Below are 22,148 nucleotides of genomic sequence, written 5' to 3' on the forward strand. Positions count from 1 at the left end.
CTATGAGTGTGCCAGTGGCAGGGGAAAGTGGGTAAATGAAATATATATCCACGTATCCTAAATATATATCCCATGAAAATACGGTAGTCAGTAATTTGTGTGAAGTGTCTTGGGGGACAGGGATCTCTTAATCTGAGGCATGCTGTGAAAACCTCTCCAAAGACAAGCTGTGGTATCTTATGCCCCCTACCAAGAAGAAAAAAGCCTAATACTTGGTGGGCCTTTTTGGCTCTTGGAGGACACTACTATAGTATCCGAATCTACTTCTCTGACCCATTTAGTGGGACAGCCAGTAGGCCACTAGCTTGAACAGGGCTGAAGGCAAGAGACGTCCCTTCAGCTGGTCCAAGCAACAATACAAGCAGCTTTGCTACCTGGCCCATGGTCCATCAGACCTAACGGTGCTTGCCTGAAGTACCTATGGCAGACTGGGATGCTCTATCAGGCCCGGGGAGGGACCCATTGGACAATTACAGGAGTGGCATTTGGGAAGAAAGGTACACCCTTTTTGCCAAAAGCCATCATACTTTTGAGGAGTAGTTCTTGGCTTACAACCTGGCTTTGACAGAGACTAAATGCCTAGCTGTGGGACAACAAGTGACTGTGTAATCTGAGTGCTCATCAGGAGCTAGGTATTCTCGTTTCATCAGGCTGGATCTTAGTCACCAAGCAGAAGCCATGTATACACGTAAGACAGGGGTAGATCCTAAGGGGACCTGGAGTGACAAGGCTCACACCCCAAGCAGGCCTGCTTTTGCAGGACCCTCTCAACCCATGGCCTCATCTGGATTTCCCCATAACTGAAGAGGAAGAAACTCAAGTCTGCCTCACACATGGCGCTGCACACTATGCTGACAATGGTCAGCCCCGCTCCACCATGGACTTGAAGGTCAGTGGAAAAGAGAGCCCCTCCCGTTCCTGGAACTTCTAGTGGAACTTTTTGCAGAGGAAGAGATGGAGACAGGTAGGTAGGGATCTACACCAATTCATGAGCAGAGGCTAAAGGTTTGGCATGGTGGAAAAAACAAGATCAGGGGACTGATAAGAAGGAGGTCTGGGGAAGAAGAGGTATGCAGATGGGCCTAGAGCACATGAATCCTTGTATTCTGTGTGAATACGCACCCCAGCCTCCCCTCTGTGGAGGAGTTCCTAATAACTGGTGAAACAAAATATCCTGCCCTACCATTATCTGTCAGTATTTCTACCCCAGTTTGGACTCAAAGACATCATGGCAGAAAGATGGAGGCTGTGACTGGGCTCAACAAAGACGTTCTCTCTCCTGGACTGTCACTGTTTAATAGTTAACTGTCCATCGCTTCTCGGCCTTTGGGCTAAGATCAAGTGCAGTATCTGTTCTTTTCAGCTTAATAGTTAACTTTCGAGCAGCTACTGACACTTTTGGTGTGGCATCTTACTCTGGGGGGACCATGATGGAAGGGACACTGATGCGTCCTTGCTGTAACAGACGTTTACGCTGGACTCAAACCATGCCAGCACCGCCGTCTATGAACTTACAGAATCCCTTACATCTAGACATGGTATCCCACACTTGGCTGCAGATCAAAGATCTCACTTAGCCGAGGAGGAGACAGGGAAATGGGCGGGTGCCATGGGATTCGTTGATCTTACCATGTCACAATCACCTACAAGCATCTGGCCTTATAAAACCGTGGAATGGGCTAAGATTCTGTTACACCAATGTCCAGGAGGTAACACCTTGTGAGATTTTGGGATGGCCCACGACGTTTGTGTTTTAAACTAGCGAGGGATACAGTGTGTGTGTGTGTGTGTGTGTGTGTGTGTGTGTGTGTGGTGGGGGGGGGTCCTCAGGCACAGATGCTGTGGTTTGGGAAACAAAGGGTGGAGGTGGGGTGATGGTACCTCTCACAATCGCACTTAATGAGTCACTACAATTTTTTGTTGCTTCTAATCCCTGTGACTCTGAACTCTGCTGATGTCAAGGTTTTAGTATCCAAAGGAGAAACGCTTTCACTAGAGAACCCTGTGATGCTTCCACCAAATCAGCTGAGACTGCCAACTGGTCATTTGGGGCTTCTTATGGAAGTGGGAGAACAGGCAAAAAAGGGGCAACAATATGGTGAGGACCACACTGGCCCCCCGTGGTGCCTGCTGCCCAGAATGCCTGCGGTCTTTCGATTCATTCCAAGCCCGGTCCTCCCTGCTCCCAGTCACGTCTCTGTGCCTCAGACACGCTCCCAGTAACTTTCGTTTTAGATCAGGGTCCTCAAGCCACTTTTGGTACTGGGGGCCAAAGTCCCGGTCGATAGTGTCCGCACAGTTTGTAAGGGAAGAGGGCAGAAAACAAAGCAACAGACATTTTGTAATGTTCAACATGGTTTCGTGAGGCCAAAACTCATTTTTCTTTGGAATTATTGTGGGTAAACAACACATAAGATGAGATCCACCCTCCCAACAATTTTTAAAGCGTACACTACACTATCGTCAGCTGCAAGCACGGTGCCATACGGCGGATCTCTAGAACTGTCTCATCTTGCATGACTGACACTCCATTCCCGTCGAACAGCAGCTCATTTCCTCCTCTTCCCCACTCCAGCCTCTGGTAACCACTCTGCTTTCTGATTCCATGAGTCTGACTACTTTAGACAACTTGTATCCATAGAATCACGCAGCATTTGTCCTTCGGTAACTGGCTTATTTCACTCAGCATAATGTCCTCAAGGGTCACCCATGTCGTAGCATGTGACAGGATTTCCTTCTTTTTTTGTGGCTGAAGACTATTCAACGGTATGTTTATACCACGTTTTCTTTTAACCATTCATCTGCAAAGTTTGTTTATTTTTTTTTGAGAGAGAGAAAGAGCATGAGTGGGGGGGGAGGGGTAGAGAGCGAAGGAGACAGAGGATCCGAAGTGGGCTCTTAAGCTGCCAGCACGGAGTCCGACGTGGGCTCAAACTCATGCGCTGCGAGATCACAACATGAGCCAAAGTTGGGCACTTAACCGCCTGAGCCACCCGGGAGCCACAGTTTATTCTTTTTTTAATTTTTAAAAACTTTAAAAAAAGTTTATTTATTTTTGAGAGAAAGAGAGAGAGAGAGAGCACAAACAGGGAGGGGCAGAAAGAGAGGGAGACACAGAACGTGAAGCAGGCTCCGGGCTCCGAGCTGTCAGCACAGAGCCCGATGTGGGGCTCGAACTCACAAACTGTGAGATCATGACCTGAGCCGACGTCAGATGCTTAACCGACAGATGCTCCAAGTTTATTCTTACAGTATATGTGCTTTAGAAAAGAAAAATGGTCATCTAATTTATGTTAATTTTCCTCTCACTTTTTTCCTCTGAAATAACATGTGGACACATGGTAGTGACCGCATTCCAGTCTGCTTCCATTTGCAACGAATCACTTAATACAGAAGCAATGCAATCGAGTGTGAATGAAATGCCTTCGGGAGTTTGAAGTATTTTTTTGACCCAAACGACATGATTCCTGAGATTCTAAAAAATGTAAATATCTCAAAGTAAGCAGTTACCGAGTTTCCTGGAGGGCACTGAAAACAAAATGCTGTTGTCCTATGAAGGACAAAAGTCCACAGGTCCTGGAATGCACAAGATTATTTGTACTATATTATAGTTACTTATTTTGAAATGCTATCTGAAAGTGGCAAGATTATCTAGCTCCTGTCTGCTGTTGTTATGAATTTTGTTGGACATGCACAGGCGTCTTAAAAAAGCAACGAAATATAGAGCGCTGGCTGATTTACTTAGGTAAAACGAACCAGATGTTCCATCCTGGAAATGTCCTTTTTGTGGCTTTGCCAGTTGTAAAACAGGCATTTAGAGGATATAAGTAGTTTGAGGCCAGAGGCTGCTGGAAGCAAGCAGTCTGTGAGTGCATTAGCCCTGTGAGTGCTTTTCACCATGACCTTACATCCCTACTGCCCTTCTGGGAATAGTCATTGTGTTGAGGCTTTATTTTACCTGCCTCACTGGCCTTGTCATTCAGGCCCTGAGGACTGCTTTCCAGTCGAAGAGACAAGTCTCCCCTCTCCTTTTATTATTACTGACTCTAACAACCCCTCTCTGGCCCGAAATTCTGAAACTTGGAGCTCATGACTTAAGTTATGCTTTGGTATCCATACAAACATTAAAATCTTCTTGGTGTAATTCCAGGGTATTTGCATAAAATATCAAGTCTGTGGTTGCAGAGGCTACAAACACATTACCAACAAGACCTAACAGGCCATATTCTCTCTTTGAATGTGAATCAACTCCCATGACCACCTTCTTCTATTTTCCTTTTATGACACATCATCACTTTTTAATACTGAGGCCTTCCCACCTCCTAACATGCTCTGTTTCAGTCTTATCTTCCATCTTCCTCCACAGCAGTTAACATTGATATCCTATGTAGTTTTTCCGGTTTATTTGGTTATAGCCTGACTCCTCCCATTACAAGATAAGCCCTGAGAAAGCAAGGATTTTTGTTGTTTTCTTCTGGAATGCTGTATCCCTAGTGTCTAACATCTTAGCAGAACTGGGCATGATGTGTCCTACCAATATTTGTAAAGGAATACATCAACAAGTGAATAAGGTCATCCCCTCAGACTGTGCCCAGGCGGCGTGCAAACGCTGACCAAATGGGAGAACAGAGAAATAGCAAAGAGCTTTTCTCCTTTTGATATTTATGGTAGGGATTTGCAAAGCCAAAAGGAGAGAGAAATGGGCTGAATAAGAGTAGATACTTAAAAGCACATAGGCGAAATCACCCACGTTTTCTGAAGTACGTAAGTTGGTAGCAATTCAAACGGGTACTGTGCAGCGGCTTCTGGAAGGTAGAACAAGTTATGTGTGAAAATCGAAACAGTTTATTTGGAAATTAAAGGGAACTGTCTCTAGTTTCGCTGTCTGCAAGGCGATAATGGAAGGATGCTTATTTTGTATATTTGGTTTGTTAACAGAAAATATATAAAAGACTTCAGCACTCAGTCCAATGCTTTCTGGCATCTGTCTGCCAAATAAAAATAAGACAATGACCATCTTCTCATGATTATTTTATTTTTCATATAGCACAGTGTATTACGTGATCTACACAATTAAATGACAGTTTTCCTCGGGTTCTAATCCTCCCACCATTTTCGTGACTTACGTCTCTTTCCATACGGCTTTGTCTGTGCTGCTGGGTTTCCCATGCTTTTGTACATTTCCCCACGTCTTGGGATTTACCACTGGTGTTTCTCTCTTTCTCATTTCATTCTACCTCTGAATTATTCAGCTCTTATTTTCAAGTTATTTGAACAGACTATGCTCACGTTTTTTCTGAGTTTGTGTTTTTATCAAAGTTACATGTGCACTTGCCCCCTATCCTTACTTTTCCCCGTTCCCCAACTGGCCAGTGTCATTACATCATCCTTTTAGAGACATCATTTCTTGGCATCTGTGTTTATTCTGATCATGGACTTTCTTTTCATTGCTGAGCCCTGACGTAAACTGTGACTTCCCCCTTCCTGCACAACGTCTTCTAGACTTAACAACTATCTCATGTATTAGTAAAGATAGGCCAGGCTTGCTGTATAACAAAACACCCACCTGTCGATGGGAAGAATGATAGAGAATCTGGGCTTATTTAAAAAAAAATTTTTTTTTAATGTTTATTCATTTTTGAGAGATAGAGCACAAGTGGGGAAGGGCAGGGAGGGAGGGAAACATAGAATCCGAAGCAGGCTCCAGTCTGCAAGCTGCAGCGCAGAGCCTGATGCGGGACTCGAACCCACGGACTGGGAGATCATGACCTGAGCTCAAGCCAGATGCTTAACCAACTGAGCCACCCAGGCATCCCTCAACTTTATTTTGAATGTTTTATTTTTTTTCCTACTGTGTTTCTAAAAGCTCTTTTGTTCTCAAAATATTTTTTTTTAAAAAATTGGCATCCTGTTCTTATTTTATGATTGTAATATTTTCCCATTATCTCTATTAGTAAATTAAAGACAGTTATTTTTTTCTTTGTGAACCTTCCCTTCCCCCTTATTAAATTTGTTTCTCCGGTTGCCTCTGGTCTCTGTTTGTTTTGGTGTCTAGGTTTTATATTACAGATTTCCTAATATTTCTTGCAATTGCTCCTTGAGACCAAAAGCCTGACAGTCAGAGAATTAGGCTGGATCACTGAGTTGAGGAAACTCCCATGTTGGTAACTTACGTTTCTCTTCTTGGGCTAGTCAGATTCTTCAGAAATGACTTCACCAATGTTCAGGGGTTCTGTTTTTTATTTTTTTTTTTAACCAATGTCCTGTTTGAAGGGTGAGGGGCTGACTGGGAGCTGCGTGGGGAGGAGGGAGGACTAGACTGTAATAGCATCCAACATGCATGCATTCACTTAATGCCGTTACTTTTTTTTTTTTTTTTTTAATGCCCTTACTTTTAATAAAGACCCCAACCTCAAGTATGCCTGGTGCTTCCAACTGAAGACTGTATATTTAATTCTTTTCCAAGAATAAATTTCCAGTTTTTTGCCAATGTGGGGGGAGGGGAAGTCACCTGATGTGTGGAATGGTGGTAGGGATGTGAGGATCTAATCCTTCTTTCTTTCCTTTTTCTTTTCTTTTTCTTTTTTTTTTTTAATTTTTGAGAGAGAGAGAGAGAGAGAGAGAGAGGAAGAGAGAGAATACCAAGCAGGCTTCGTGCTATCAGTGCAGAGCCTGATGTGGGGTTTGATCTCAGGAACCATGAGATCATGACCTGAGCTGAGATCAAGAGTCAGATGCTCAACCAACTGAGCCACCTCGGTCCCCAGGATCCAATCTTTCTTAACTAGACCGACATTCAATGATGCTCATTTTAGCACTTGCACTTCCAGAAGTATCTTGTGCCAACCATTTCCTGAGTCTTTAGGGCTTGGATGGTATATATTGGCTTGGGTTTTTAGCTTTTTCCATCGCTTGCTTAGAAGCCAGTTTTCTTGAGTCTCCTAATTCATTTACCATTCCTCCATCTGCTTTCCTGCTTCCAAAATTTGGTTGCTGTTGTTTCTTTACCTACTTTCCTTGTTTGAGGGTTTATGGCTCCAAAACAAAACGGAACTATCGTCACTTTAGTGAGATTTCAGGGGAAAAAAGCTAAAATAGACATAGGTGTTCAATCTGCCATCATGACCTGAAGCGTCTTCTTTTTCTATTGCGGTTGGTCCTTCTGCTATTTCTCACAGATCCTTCATGTCCCAGCATCGAGGACCGTCTTCTTTGGGACACATACATCCTCTGAAATGAGCCCTCACCCCAGGCACAGAGGACAATTCCTCCCTTTGTTCTACCACTAGAACTTTATTTTATTAAAAATTTTTAAATATTTATTTCTGAGAGAGAGACAGAGTGCAAGTGGGGGAGGGGCAGAGAGAAAGGGAGACACAAAATCTGAAGCAGGCTCCAGGCTCTGAGCTGTCAGCACAGAGCCTGACATGGGGCTCAAACCCATGAACCATGAGATCATGACCGGAGCCGAAGTCAGACGCTTAACTGACTGAGCCACCCAGGCGCCCCTGGAACTTAATTTACTACTTACTGGCCTTTACTGCAATTATTTGATTGTTATCTTTCTTTGCTGCACGTCTGTAAGAGAGAGGTCTAATGGTCTCCCAATGTCTATTCTCCCTGTCTACCTTTAGTGACAGAACTCCCAAGTGTTAGCTGGCACACAGCAACTCAGATAGAGGCTGTATTCCCCAGCTCTCCTGAAGTCAGCTGTGGTCCGTCCCTAAATCCGGTTCAACGGGAAATGAGAAGCAGTGTGTGCACTGTGTGGTACATCTACTTGGAAAAGCCATTGGCAGTAGGCTTCCTCCTTCTCCTTCTGACCTGACCTTCACTAGGAAAATGGAAAGACAGAAGAATCCTGGAAGGTGATCTTGAGGCAGAGCCGTGCTGACCGCCCAGAACCATTCACTCTGGACTACGGTGGCAGGAGAAACAAAGCTCTGTATTATGTAAGGTGCCATATTTGGGCAGCTCTTAGTTACAGCAGCACAGTCTGCACCACACAGAGAGCAGCATGGACCTTGGATGTAAGACTACACCTTACTTTTCGCCCAGTACCCAATACCTACGGCAGGCTACTTCATACAAGTTTGTTCATTGCAGCGGCAGGGCTCACTCCTGCCACTAAGTGCAGCAATGCGGTCACGGAGTACCGTGTAGACGCCAGGGAAGTGTCATCGCGGCCACATGTGCTTGCCGTCAGTTACCGGTATTGCTACTGTTGTGCAAAGCGATTTCACCCTTGTTTTCTGAATATAGCAGTAAAATAATGGTTTGGTGGAGAGGATAATTAACATGGGTATACAGAGGACAGGGGGAGGGGTTTGTGGCAAACAGATTATTTTTCAAGACAGAAACTGCAAAATGTGTCAGTGAAACTCTTTTCAATCACAACGGGAGGCATGGTGCAGCAGAAAGGACACTGAAGACAGAGCTAAGAGAACAGGGTTCTTTGGCAAACCACTAAGGAGCCATAACCTCTGGGGCAAGTCAAAGCCTTCCTGGACATTAACTGCATTATTAAAAAAATGAGACTGTTGGGGGCGCCTGGGTGGCTCAGTCTGACTTCGGCTTGGGTCATGATCTCGCGGTTCGTGACTTCGAGCTTCGCATTGGGCCTTGTGCTGACAGCTCGGAACCTGGAACCTGCTTCGAATTCTGTGTCTCCCTCTCTCTCTGTTCCTCCCCCACTAGCACTCTGTCTCTCTCTCTCTCAAAAATAAAAAAAGACTAAAAAAAATTAAAAAAATAAATGATAGTGTTGTATCAGACCACCTGTCTGTTCCCTCCCAGTCCTGTGGCTACGGTTATTTATCTACTAGAATGGCTAGCATGTTGACCACAGGTGGCTGACCTCCGTGGCTTCTTTCCTGTATGTTTCTCCCCCACTTTCTTGGAGGTTGTTTTCAATTCATATCTCACTCATTTTCTTTGCGGCCAATGGTGCTTTGCATACAACTAACTACATCTTGTCTTCCACCTTTTTTTTTTTTTTGTAATTTATTAAGTTTTTTTAAATTTTTTTTTTCAACGTTTTTATTTATTTTTGGGACAGAGAGAGACAGAGCATGAACGGGGGAGGGGCAGAGAGAGAGGGAGACACAGAATCGGAAACAGGCTCCAGGCTCCGAGCCATCAGCCCAGAGCCTGACGCGGGGCTCGAACTCACGGACCGCGAGATCGTGACCTGGCTGAAGTCGGACGCTTAACCGACTGCGCCACCCAGGCGCCCCTGTAATTTATTAAGTTTATTTATTTTCAAGAGAGAGTGAGAGAGAGCATGAGGGAGGGATAGAGAGAGAGGAAGACAGAGATTCCAGACACAGGTTCCAGGCTCCATGCCATCAGTGCAGAGACCAACACGGGGCTCCATCTCACAAACCACAAGATCATGACCTGAGCTGAAATGAAGAGGTGAATGCTTAACTGACTAAACCATTCAGGCACCCTGAAATTTCAAGAGTTTTAAAAGGGAAAACTTTTAAATCATATGGTATCATGTCCAGAAGCACCAGCAAAAGAGACATAGAGAATCACATGAAAGAAGAAACCGTGAGATTCTCAAATATATTTCTAAAACTTAAGGAATTGCCTACACTTTTTCTTTTCGAAGTATTGTTTCCTAAAGTGCTCTATCTCCTTACCTACCTACCTACCTACCCATCAGTTACTAAAATGCTTTTGTAAAAAAGACTCTGAGTTGGGAAATCTCGTATCTATCTCGGGGATTCACAATGTGTATTACCAGGTCCATATATTAAAAGCTCTGACAAATCCCTCAATTTCCCACCCTATTTAATCAAGGAAACCTTTTCTCAAATTACACCTATTAAAATCACTCTGAACAATGCTATACTGAAGAAAAATGAGAGGCAATGCCTAGAATTTAAGAAATTACAATCTTGCAAATATAACCACTCTACAATCCAGCAATTGCACTATTAGATATTTACCCAAAGGATACAAAAATACAGATTTGAAGGGGTATATGCACCCTAATGTTTATAGCAGCATTATCAACAATAGTCAAACTATGGAGAGAGCCCAAGTATCCATCAACTGATGAATGGATAAAAAGATGTGGTGTGTGTGTGTGTGTGTGTGTGTGTGTGTGTGTGTATACACACACAATGGAATATTACTCAGCCATCAAAAAGAATGAAATCTTTCCATTTGCAGTGACATTGTTGGAGCTGGAATGTTTTATACTAAGCTAAATAAGTTGGTCAGAGAAAGACAAATATCATAGGATTTCACTCATATGTGGAATTTAAGAAACAAAACAGATGAACATATGGGAAGGGGTGGGGGGACAAAGAGAAGAGAGGGAAACAAACCACAAGAGACCCTTAATGATACAGAACAAACTGAGGGTTGATGGAGGGGAGGTGGGGGAGTGATGGGGCTAGATGGATGATGGACATTAAGGAGGGCACTTGTTGTGATGAAAACTGGATGTTGTATGTAACTGATGAATCACTGAAATCTACTCGTGAAACCAATATTGCATGGTATGCTAACTAAAATTTAAATTTTAAAAAAGGAGAAAAAAAAGAAATTATAATCTTTCTTCATAATGCCAGAAAGTTCTTAACATCTATCTAACTTCTGTTTGGAGTATTCTCTCTTAATCTCTTCTCAAAGAGGGTTCAGTTTGGGCTCCACACCATTCTTTTTGTATTTCTGAGGCAGGAATCTGTTATTAAGGCCAGCCCTCAGCCTTATTTATTTGAGGCCGTTTCACACAAATTCCTATGAAAAGGAAACACATTTGGAAAGACCAAAAAATCAGAAGAGGGGCACCTGGGTGGCTCCGTCGGTTAAGCGTCCAACTTCAGCTCGGGTCATGATCTTGCAGTCCATGAGTTCGAGTCCCCGTTGGGCTCTGTGCTGACAGCTCAGAGCCTGGAGCCCATTTCAGATTCTGTGCCTCCCTCTTTCTCTCTCCTCCCCCGCTCATGCTCTGTCTCTCTCTTCTCAAATAAGCGTTAAAAAAAAAAAAAAATTTAGAAAAAAAATGAAAAATCAGAAGAAAAAACACTCTAAACATTCTTAGTAAACGAAGATAAATTTATTTATTTATTTATTTAGAGACAGAGAGAAAGATAGAGAGAAAGAGAGCAAGAGAGAGCTTCCCAAGTAGGCTCTGCACTGTCAGCATGGAACATGAGATCATGACCTGAGCCCAAATCAAGAGTCGACGCTTCACCGACCGTGTCATCCAGACGCCCCGGCACTGAGATACTTTTGATGGCTTTGTTATATCAGTTATATCCTAGCTACTGATATCAGTTGACGGTCTTAAAAGACACACTTCCAGGGGCGCCTGGGTGGCGCAGTCGGTTAAGCGTCCGACTTCAGCCAGGTCACGATCTCGCGGTCCGTGGGTTCGGGCCCCGCATCGGGCTCTGGGCTGATGGCTCAGAGCCTGGAGCCTGTTTCCGATTCTGTGTCTCCCTCTCTCTCTGCTCCTCCCCCGTTCATGCTCTGTCTCTCTCTGTCCCAAAAGTGAATAAACGTTGAAAAAAAAAAAAAATTAAAAAAAAAAAAAAAAAAAAGACACACTTCCAGTAATACAGTCATTTGACTTAGCAAGTTGTTCCTAAATTAAAAATGAATTGCTACCATAGGAAGGAAAACAGAAAAAGTCACTACATCTCAAGAATGTTTAAGAGAATGCTGTTCACTGGGGCAACTTGGTGGTTCAGTTGGTTAAACATCTGATTGACTCTTGACTTTGGCTCAGGTCATGATCCTGTGGTCCCTGGGATCAAGCCCTGTGTTGGTAGCCTGGACCCTGCTTGGGATTCTCTGTCTCTCTCTCTCTGTCTGCCCCTGCCCAGCTCACTTGCTCTCTCAAAATAAAAAAATAAACACACACACAAAAAAAGAAGAAAGAATGCTGTTAAGATTTTAAACCAAACTAACGTCAGCTAGCCATCAATATTTACTTAGTCGTGCTTATATGCAGAACTGCTTACCTGTATTTTGAAACTCTTTTCACAGCTTAAAGTAAAAATATACTTTCACCTTTGTTTCATGTTTTTCTGGAACTCCTAAAAGTCAGACCAGTACTTTATTACATAAACTGATTCCTTTCAGAAAACAATGTTTGTTTGTTTTTATCATAAAAAGATGTTTTATGATAAGCCAGGTAGAGTGTGTAGGGTAGCAATTAAAGAAAAAAAGTTTTTAGTGTTTATTTATCTTTCAGAGAGAGAGAGAGAAATAGAGAGAGCATGAGCAGGGGAGGGGCAGAGGGAGAGGGAGACACAGAATGTGAAGCAGACTCCAGGCTCCGAGCTGTCAGCACACAGCCCGATGCGGGGCTCAAACTCACGAACCTTGAGATAATGACCTAAGTTGAAGTTGGATGCTTAACCGACCGAGCCACCCAGGCACCCCTGGGGTAGCAATTTTTAAATTTTTTTTTTTCCAACGTTTATTTATTTTTGGGACAGAGAGAGACAGAGCATGAACGGGGGAGGGGCAGAGAGAGAGGGAGACACAGAATCGGAAACAGGCTCCAGGCTCTGAGCCATCAGCCCAGAGCCCGACACGGGGCTCGAACTCACGGACCGTGAGATTGTGACCTGGCTGAAGTCGGACGCTTAACCGACTGCGCCACCCAGGCGCCCCATAAAGTGAACTTCCCTAAATTATGTATTAGCAGAAGTGATGAAAAGTTGCTGACATTTAGGGATTTATTAAAATCAAAAGTATAGGTTTGCAGGTACTTTGCTTTAGAAAGAATTAAAATAGCTTATTAAAGCAATATGTGATGTTCCCTGGTGTGTGTGTGTGTGTGTGTGTGTGTGTGTGTGTGCATCTCAGTATCACTTTTTCCACTCACCTTTTCTACTGCTTGACAGAGCAGACTAGAAAAAAGAAGATTCCCTCTAACTCAGTCAGGATAAGAATAACTAATATAAGAAATATCCTTAGGCCGTTCCAAGAAGTCCTCTTTAAATTTTTTTTAATGTTTATTTATTTTTGAGAGTGGGGCGAGGGGTAGAGAGAGAGGGAGACACAGAATCCGAAGCAGGCTCCAGGTTCTGAGCTGTCAGCACAGAGCCCGACGCGGGGCTCAAACTTGTGAACTTGTGAACCATGAGATCATGACCTGAGCTGAAGTCAGACACTCAACTGACGGAGCCACCCAGGCACCCCTAAGAAGTCCTCTTTAAAAACTTTAGAGCAATATGACGATGAAAGGGAAGTTGTTAAAAAATCTACCTGTGGCATCTTTTCACATTCCGTGACGCTTGTCAGAAAAGACGCTGGCTCGTTCTGACATACCATTTTACCTGGAAACACCACAGAATCCTTTTGGGGATGATTGGTCACTTCCTTCTGTGAATTTCTCTTTTCCAAAAAGTAGACCTTCACAGATACATTTGTGTTGTATGACTTGTCATACATACCTAGTATATTTGCATTTGTGTATATGTGTATTATGTGTATACGTATCTTAAAATGTGGCTGTGGGGAAGCTGATTCACGGGTAGTCAATGCGTAGCAAACGAGATGGTCAAGTAGCCCGTGAGATTATTTTCTTCCGTGAGTCTCAGTAAGAGGCTCAGACACTAAGAGAACTGGGAGCTGGCAGAGTTGGAGAAGAAAACGAACCAGAGTGAAAACCCACAAACTCTTGCTTTTGGAGCTTCCATACTTGCAGGCATCTGTCTATTCCATGAGCCTTCGTCATTCAGGAGATCTGGCTCATTTATAATTTATCCCAAGTATCTAAACTAATTTGGCTAGATTTCTGTTACAACACCAATAATTAAAAAAAAATTTTTTTTTAATGTTTATTTATTTTTGAGAGAGAGAGGGAGAAAGAGACAGAGTGAGAGTGAGGGAGGGGCAGAGAGAGAGAGAGAGAGGGAGTCACAGAATCGGAAGCAGGCTCCAGACTCTGAGCTGTCGGCACAGAGCCTGACATGTGGGTTGAACCCACAAACTGTGAGATCATGACCTGAGCTGAGGTTGTACATTTAATCGACAGAGCCACCCAGGCGCCCCTGCGGCACAAATAATTTGAACCAGGACATTATTTTATCTGATTACTCAGTACAAATAGAGCCTTGCTTGTATCGTGTCTAAAACCTGGAACGACAGGAGACTGCAGTGATTGTGGAGCTTAACTGTGGACAATTTCTGCTCTGTTATGTGTGCAGTTGTGAACCCAGCAATCCAGGATTGGAAAATCTTTTTCTGTTAAAGACTATGAACTGTCGTAAAGAGGGTAGGAATCAAACACAAAACAAAAGAAAACAATTTAGTTTAGGCACTTAATGAGTTCTCTTGGGGCATCTGGGTGGCTCAGTCGGTTAAGCCTCTGACTCTTGATATCGGCTCAGGTCATGATCTCACGGTTTGTGAGATGGTTCCCGCCTTGTGCTCTGCGTCCACAGCGTGGAGCCTACTTGGGATTGTCTCCCACCCTCTCCCTCTCTCTGTATCTCTCCTCTCCCTCTCAAAAATAAATAAACATTTAAAAAAAGTTTCTAAAAAAATTCTTTTAAGGAGAAATAGACATTGCTTTTAAAATTAAAAATAGAGAACATAAATTAAGCCACTTTTACACCTTAACTTTGTATCAATGTTTTGAAGGGGTAGGAGGGAACACAGACAGGTCGGAGCCAGAGGGACAGATGAGGGGAGAGAAGCCAGAAAGAAATAGGAGAGGAAGCGACACACTAACACAAAAAGGAAGGAGAGAAAAAGAGGGAGGATAGGAGGAAATGAAGAGGGACAGATCCAGGAAAGGGGCAAAGGAAAAACAAAGCTCAGCTGAAGGAGAGGAAGGACACGTGAGGAAGACAGAGACACACAGTAGGAGGGTTGCTAGAGAAGAGATGGCAAGACAGACAGAGGGGTAGGGAGAGGTCCAGAATGTTCAGCTTGTTAGGCAGAGGCCATCCTCAGGTTCTGGGGGCCCAGTGGAGCGGGGCGGGGTGGGGGGCAGCATCCCTTCCCTGGCACTTACTACTTACAGCCCTTTGTCAACGAGCTGGTTAATGAACTCCTGAGGTCTCCCACTGCTCCAAACCTCAACAGTTTAGGGATTCCACCTAAAGAATGTGACTGTGCTTGGGGCGCCTGGCTGGCTCAGTCGGTTAAGCATCTGACTCTTGATTTTGGCTCAGATCATGATCTCAGGGTTTGTAAGATCGAGCCCCACATCCGGGCTCTGTGCTGACAGTGTGGAGCCTGCTTGGGATTCTCTCTCCTTCTCTCTCTGCCCCTGTCCCGCACACTCTCTCTCAGAATAATAAATAAATATTAAAAAAAAAAAAGGAATGTGACTGCACCAACTCACCAAGGGAGCTTCCCTCAGGTTGTACTCATTAGAACACAAGTTATCATACATTTTCAGATTTTTTTATTTTTTATTTTTGAGAGAGAGAGAGCATACGCACAAGTGGGAGAGAGAGGCGCGGGGGAGAGAGATTCTTAAGCAGGTTCCACGCTCAGTGCAGAGTCCAACGTGGGGCTCAATCCCACAACCCTGGGATCATGACCTGAGCCGAAATCAAGAGTCTGACACTCGGCCAACTAGGCGACCCAGGCACCTGGATTTTTACCTTCTAAAAAGAGCCTGTCAAATACATTTGAGACATGCTGGTTTAATCAAGGTTAAACGGGCTTCCTTGTTACAGTACTTCTGAGAGCCTTTGATATGAATTTCTAAGAGAATTCTACATGGAATGCAGGGATTCCCAACCTTACCTGGTCACAGAATTCATTTTTCAAGAGAATCACAAAGGTAACTGTTCTCGCAGAACACACTTCGAGAAGCATGGCACCAAGAGGATGCTATTCTCTTTACATCTGAGCTTTGCAATCACTGGCTGTAACTATAACACCCCAAAGATCAGACAACAAGGAATAAAAGGCAAAATCTGGTTTGAAGCCCTGAGGTTTCCTAGCCCTACAGCCAACACTGCTATTTCTTTATCTCACTTTATCTTTATTTATTTTTTTTTAACATTTATTTATTATTGAGAGACAGAGAGACACAGAGCATGAGGAGGGGAGGGGCACAGAGAGGGGGAGACACAGAATCTGAAGCAGGCTCCAGGCTCCGAGCTGTTAGCACAGAGCCTGATGTGGGGCTCGAACTCAACGATCTGTGAGATCATGACCTGAGCTGAAGTCGGTTGCCCAACCAACTGAGCCACCCAGGCGCCCCTCACTTTATCTTTATATTGCTTTAAGTGCTTTTTATGGGAAGTTCAAAATTTAGAACCTTATATTTGATGCCCTCTAATATTTATCCTGAGTCACACTGTGCTGAACAATATTCTTGCTTCTTTTCCTGTGAAACTTCGTCCACTATGATGATTCAAAATTCAAAGTGGTGGGGTGCCTGGGTGGCTCAGGTCATGATCTCGTGGTTCGTGAGCTTGAGCCCATGTTGGGGCTTCACATGGACAGGCAGAGCCTGCTGGAGATTCTCTCTCTGCCCTCCCCTGCCTGCTCTCTGTCTCTCTCTCACAATAAATAAATAAACTTAAATTAAAAAAAAAAAATCAAAGCGGCAATTGCTAGTTTCCCTGCAAAGCCCTTCTTCATTTCCACATTCCCTTCTTCATGGGCACACGGTAGCTCATCTACCTGTGGCCTTTTAACTCCTTCCTCCTCAGTGAACTTAGAGCTGAAGGGATCCGTACCACATTGGTCTCACTTGCTTAAGAGGAACATTGCTTGCTCTATTTCCAAAGGAACATTCTCCATTTCCATTCCCCTGTGCGGGAACACAGTGTTCATGAAGAAGATGATGATGTCTCAGTGGTGGCAGAAAAGTAAGAAGGTACCAGAATGATGGCTTAGAGCAGAGTCACTCCACCAACACGGACCACTTACCTTGATGAAACTGTCACACAAAGAGAAATAAACTTTTATCTTTAATGAAGGCACCGTAATTCTGACTTGCCTTAATGCAGGAATTTGACATTTATCCTCACTAACACAGTGTTAATAATAACAAAAACATTTGAGTGTTATAATTTACGGTATGCTCACATAGACATTATTTTTGTAAACCTTTTTCACTTTGATTTTGTTTCTTCTTTTTGAAAGTAATTATTGTCTTCTAGCATGTGTTAATCTGAACATTGAAAGTTAAGGCTTAATATTTGTCAATTACATCTCAGTAAAGCTGGGGTGGGGGAGAAAATGAAGATTAGGTAGGGTCATAGTTATTGCCTCACTATTTTGTTCTGTTTTTTTAATGCTTTCAAACTATACTCTGAGTTGTCTAAAGTAGGTTCCTTTCTGCTCGTTTATATACAATCAACAATAAACCCTCAGATATAAAATTCCCTATGAATTCCTAATGATATGACTAATACCTTCATGAACTATAGTAACTTTCTATGAAATAAAATGTATCTATTACTCAAAAAAGTATCTATTTTCTTCTGAAAAGACACAGAGTGGTTTAACAATGATTGTTTCAAATGCAATTTTATGTTGAAATATTCTGCTAAACTACAGAAAGGCAGTATTGGAAGGTAGCTATTGAAATATGTATGTATTTATGAATACGTCTTTGGTAAAGAGCCAGACAAAATAAAGCATGACTCATTGTCAGTAAACATTCCCTAAATGTCCTTGTATTATTATGGGAGAGGTACCGTCTGGTTTTAATAATGTATATAAAACAAATTGCTATTTACATCTGCTCAAAGGCATTAAAAAACAATGATCTACTTAGCAGAAAGGACTTTAAAGTCTAACAAATTAATTATCCTTACTTTGTTGTCAATAAGGTGAGGAATTACTTCTTAGGAAATAATTAGATACAATAAGACTTCACTAATGTTTCTTGTAGTTGCAACTCACTAGTTTCTAGAAGTTTAACGTATAAAGAGTATGCTTTTATTACATTCATTTTAGAGGGTAGAGCAAGAGTTATTAGTAAATGCCTTTTTTGGGGGGGAGGACCATAAAATATCTTAAATTTCATCTCTGATTGAGATCACAGGTGATGAAATCTGCAAACCATCTTACAATGGTGAAAGAGGAAGGAATCTTAGAGATCATAATAACCCCATTTTACAGATGAGGAATCAGAAGTTTGAAACCCTATTTAACTAAAAGAGGCTTCTTGAGAAGGAAAAACAAGTTTCCTCATGGACTTCTAGGGATCGTACAATTCGAACCTTGAACAGTAACCTTTACCATCTCTCTGAAGGGCTGGCCTTCCCATCTTTCCACTCCACGCATGGGAGTTCCCGGATCGTGTGTGTGGATCGTGTGGATCAGTGTGTAGCTGGGAATGGAAGCCAGCACTTTACAAGCTGGAACATCCCCACAGAAGTATGCTGATCTCATTGGGAAGTGCTGGGGGCTGGGGCTGGGGCCGGGACGCCATGTTTGGGAAGCCCCCTCCTGGAGGACTGCATTTCACAAGCGGAGGACTTGCTGAAGATTGCAAAATGCTTGCTTAAGCGAGTTGTAGGTGACAATGCAATCTTAAAAAAAAAAAAAAAAAAAAAAAAAAGCCCAAACACTACAGTATATCAGATTTCTTACCTTCCTCTAAAACAAAACAAAGCAACCCCCCCCCCCCCCAAAAAAAGTGTCCTCCAATCCCAGAAATTTAAATACGCTTTATTACGTAGTTCGGTCCTAAACACCCAGGAAATGCAGGCAGATTACATCTAGTTCTTAGTGACATAACACGACCGTCTTTGCAAACTCTCGTGTGGGATCCCTCCTCCTCTACTGAGAACGCACGTTCTGATGTAGCACCACCCTGGAACGTTAAGCGCCCACGCCAAATAACAGAAAAGCGAAAGTTCGTGACAAAACCTCAGGGTGTCTGTCTCCTCTCCACCAAACCACCGCAGATGACAAACTTCGAAACACAACTCAACCCTCACCAAACAGCACCAGGAGCCCTCGGCTGTGCCTGCGGCCCCGAGGTGGCACCGAGCAGCTCCCGGAGACGCGTTCCCACGGGTCACAGGGCCCAGAATTTCTGAGGACCATTACAGCATCCCCCTCCCTCTCCGAACGAGGCCCGGTGAGCTCATGCAGCAGGCTGGGGGTGGGGGACCCACCACCAACGTGGGAGCCCCACTCCGCAGTTCTCCCGGGCCGCGTGCAGGGGGAGCAGAAGGGGAGCTCGGGGTGGAGGGGGGGCGGGGGCAGGTGGCAGGGTCGGGGTGTGCGCAGCGAGGGGCGCCGAGTTTGGGGAGCAGGCAGCAGGGTGGTGTTGGGGGGGGCGAAGAGTTGGGCAGGGGCAGACAGATCGCGGAGCCAGAGGGGGTCCGCGAGGTGGGGGGGAGGGGGGGGCGACCCGGCTCAGGCGGGAAAGGGGGCGCAGGAAATGGGCGCCAAAGGGAGAAGTGAGAAATTGCGGAGGAGGAAGTCGTCCCTGGAAGAGGAGGGGCAAAGGGGAAGCGAGAAGGGAGTGTTTGCACTTTGGAGAGCGCAGGGCCGGAGCCTCCTCCGAGCCGGGAGGGGGCGGCCGACGCGCCGAGGTCCCCGGGGTGGAGGGGTGGGGGCGGCGGTCCCGGCGGCCCTACCTGAAGCGCTCCTGCCCCGCCGTGTCCCACAGCTGCAGCTTGATCCTCTTGCCCGGCTCGATCTCCAGCAGGCGGGAGAAGAAGTCCACGCCGACCGTGGGGTCGCAGGCGGGCGAGCGCAGCCCCGGGAAGCGGCCCTGCGTGAAGCGGTGCAGGAGGCACGACTTGCCCACCGTCGAGTCCCCGATCACGATGAGGCGGAACTGGTAGATCCAGATGGTCTCCATGGCTCACGTGCCCCCGCGGGCCGCCCCGCCCGCCTGCCCTCCAGCTGCCGGGCAAGTTTGGCGGCGGGAACTGTCCCTTCAGCACCGCCCGGGCGCCCGCCCGCCGGCTTCCAGCATATTCCTGCGACTGCAGCCGCCGCCTGGTCCCCGCCCTCTCTGGAGGGAGGGGCGGGGCCCGGCCGGCCGAGGGGCGGGGCCTCGGGCCAGGGGGCGGGGCGCGCGGGAGGGGGCGCCGGGCTAACTGCGCGCGAGTCCCGTCCCCGCCCTCGGTAAATCTCTTTCCCTGAAAGCTCACTGGGCGCCGCCGGGAAGGTGGGTGCGGCGAGAGGACGTGACGGCAGCGGCAGCCAATGAAAGGGAAGCAAGGACTCCCCTCCGCGAGGGTCAGCCAATGAAAAGTGAGAATCGTTTTCTTACGGTCGTGGGGGCGGGCTTGTCAGAGCCAGAGTGGGCTTCTGCGAATGGGTCACTTCTGGGGCGCCTTTCTTCCCACGAAGGCCCTGCCCCTTCCCACGCCCCTGAAGCTGCCCGCCGACGGCGTCCTGCAGTCTAGCCTCGCTCAGCGCCGCCTCCCGCGCGTGCTAAGGCGAAGGAGTTCAGAACAGAATGGAAAAAAATTTGCAGAGCAAGGTCTGGATGCTTCTAGCAAGGGCTTTGGCCATTGCTCCTGCCGCCGCCGTGTATCTTCTTCCAGTACCACGAAGAGTGAGAAAAAGACCAGGTATCCTCTACATCCTCTCTGGGGACTTGCAGCCCCGAGAGATACAGAAGGGACCAAAAAAAAGTGAGATTTTTGAGATGCTCATAAAAGCTCCCATTCTCCTGACTCCGTTCTGTAAATCGGAAAAATCCTATACTTGGCGGAGTCAGCTCCGGGATCCAGATAAACCAAGCACACCTGAATTCTGATGAGATCTTACTACTTCTTCACGCCTTTCTTAAAATTGAATAATAGTGCATTCAAGGTTCTATCTTTTTAAGTGTATTTTTGCTAAAATAGAGTTTTCAATAAGTCCACCTTTTTTTCATGCCCGCATCCAAACTGACACTATTGTTATTCATTCTCCCTTTCTTGTTTTGGAGACAAAGGTATCGCTTTCAATATCTCATTTAATTCCCTGTCACCCAGGGGATTTTGGACTCCCTCCCCCCACCCCCCACAGTTGATCTTTTTGTCATGCTGTTTATACCTCATGCCTCCTTGTCTCCAATTGTTTCTATTCCTCAGTGTATACAAACATGCTCAAGTAGTCACAGTCCTAAAGCCAAACAAAACATCTCTACTAGATGCTTCTCCTTTAGATTTTTGCCTTCTCCATTATTCTCCTTTTCAAACATTAGGAAAGAACTACCTATACTCATTTCCTACCCATCAGTGAGTCTTCAGCAGCCTTCTCCAAACCTAATATACCTGTGAAATTATTGTTTTTAAAGATTTTATCCTTAAGTAATCTCTACGCCAATGTGCGGCTCAGATTGCAACCTGTAGGTCAAGAGTCACATGCTCCCCTGACTGAGTCAACTGGATGCCCCTCTGAAATTGCTTTTGATAGGTTGCCAGGGATTTTCTGACTATCAAATCCTCTACCCTCTCCTCATCATCTGTCTTTAGGTATCATTCTTCTTGACCTCCCTGTAGCTGTTATGGACTATAATCTGTTGTAAAAGCTGATTGGCTGACCCAGCTCTTTTCCATAGTTCTCTTCTAGTCTTCCTCCAGGTAGGAATGGCCCGGTGACAACAGAGATCTGAGCAATGAGACTTAAGTAGGGCTTTTGGTAAACCTTTTGCTTTTCCTTCCTACCTGGGAGAATAAACAACCATCTTGTGACCAGAGAGATGAAGGTTAGATGCTAAAGATGTTAGTGGAAGAGAGAGGAAGAGCTTGAGTCCTCCGTGGAGTTGTTGATCTCTTGTGCCAGCTCTGGACATCTTGTTTGAGACAAACCAATTAATCCCTGTTTAAGCCACCGATGGTTGGATTTTCTATAAATTCAATCTAGATACTTTTGTTTCTCGGTTTCTACATAAGCATTCTTTCCTAATCTGTATTTTTTAACCTTATTCACTGACTTCTCTTTCTGTCATTCATTTCTTAAATATTGAAGTTCCTAAGAGACCCACTTTTCCTCTCTTTACCCTCTCCTTCCTTATTCTGTCACTTTGAACTACCTCTGGTGACCTTATCAACTCCAGTGACTTCCGTTACTCCCATACCCAAACCACATGTCCTTTCCTTAACCGCTACTCTGTCTTGAGACCCACATTTCCAGAATACCTCTGTCCTTAAGTGTTGGATACACATTTCAGATTCAACACATCTGTGTTGGTTAGGATTCTTTGAAACAAACTCCAGTCAGGGTGATATAAAAAG

General features: G+C 44.9%; 1 protein-coding gene and 1 pseudogene across 1 annotated transcript in view; one reads left to right on the forward strand and one right to left on the reverse strand.

The window, feature by feature from the left end:
* Positions 1-19,925, reverse strand: part of RAB39A (RAB39A, member RAS oncogene family) — a 30,699-nt gene extending 10,774 nt beyond the window's left edge. Inside the window, exon 1 of the mRNA XM_086679214.1 lies at positions 19,548-19,925. Coding sequence (XP_086535340.1) covers positions 19,548-19,774 — 227 coding nt within the window. The 5' untranslated portion in view covers positions 19,775-19,925. The remainder of the gene's footprint in view (positions 1-19,547) is intronic.
* On the forward strand, positions 1,312-1,485 carry LOC112866253 (U2 spliceosomal RNA; annotated as a pseudogene).
* Positions 19,926-22,148: the final 2,223 nt, after the last annotated feature.

This window comes from Puma concolor, chromosome D1 (assembly GCF_028749965.1).
Source record: "Puma concolor isolate L17-30 chromosome D1, mPumCon1.1.hap2, whole genome shotgun sequence".
Taxonomy (NCBI): Eukaryota; Metazoa; Chordata; class Mammalia; order Carnivora; family Felidae; genus Puma; species Puma concolor.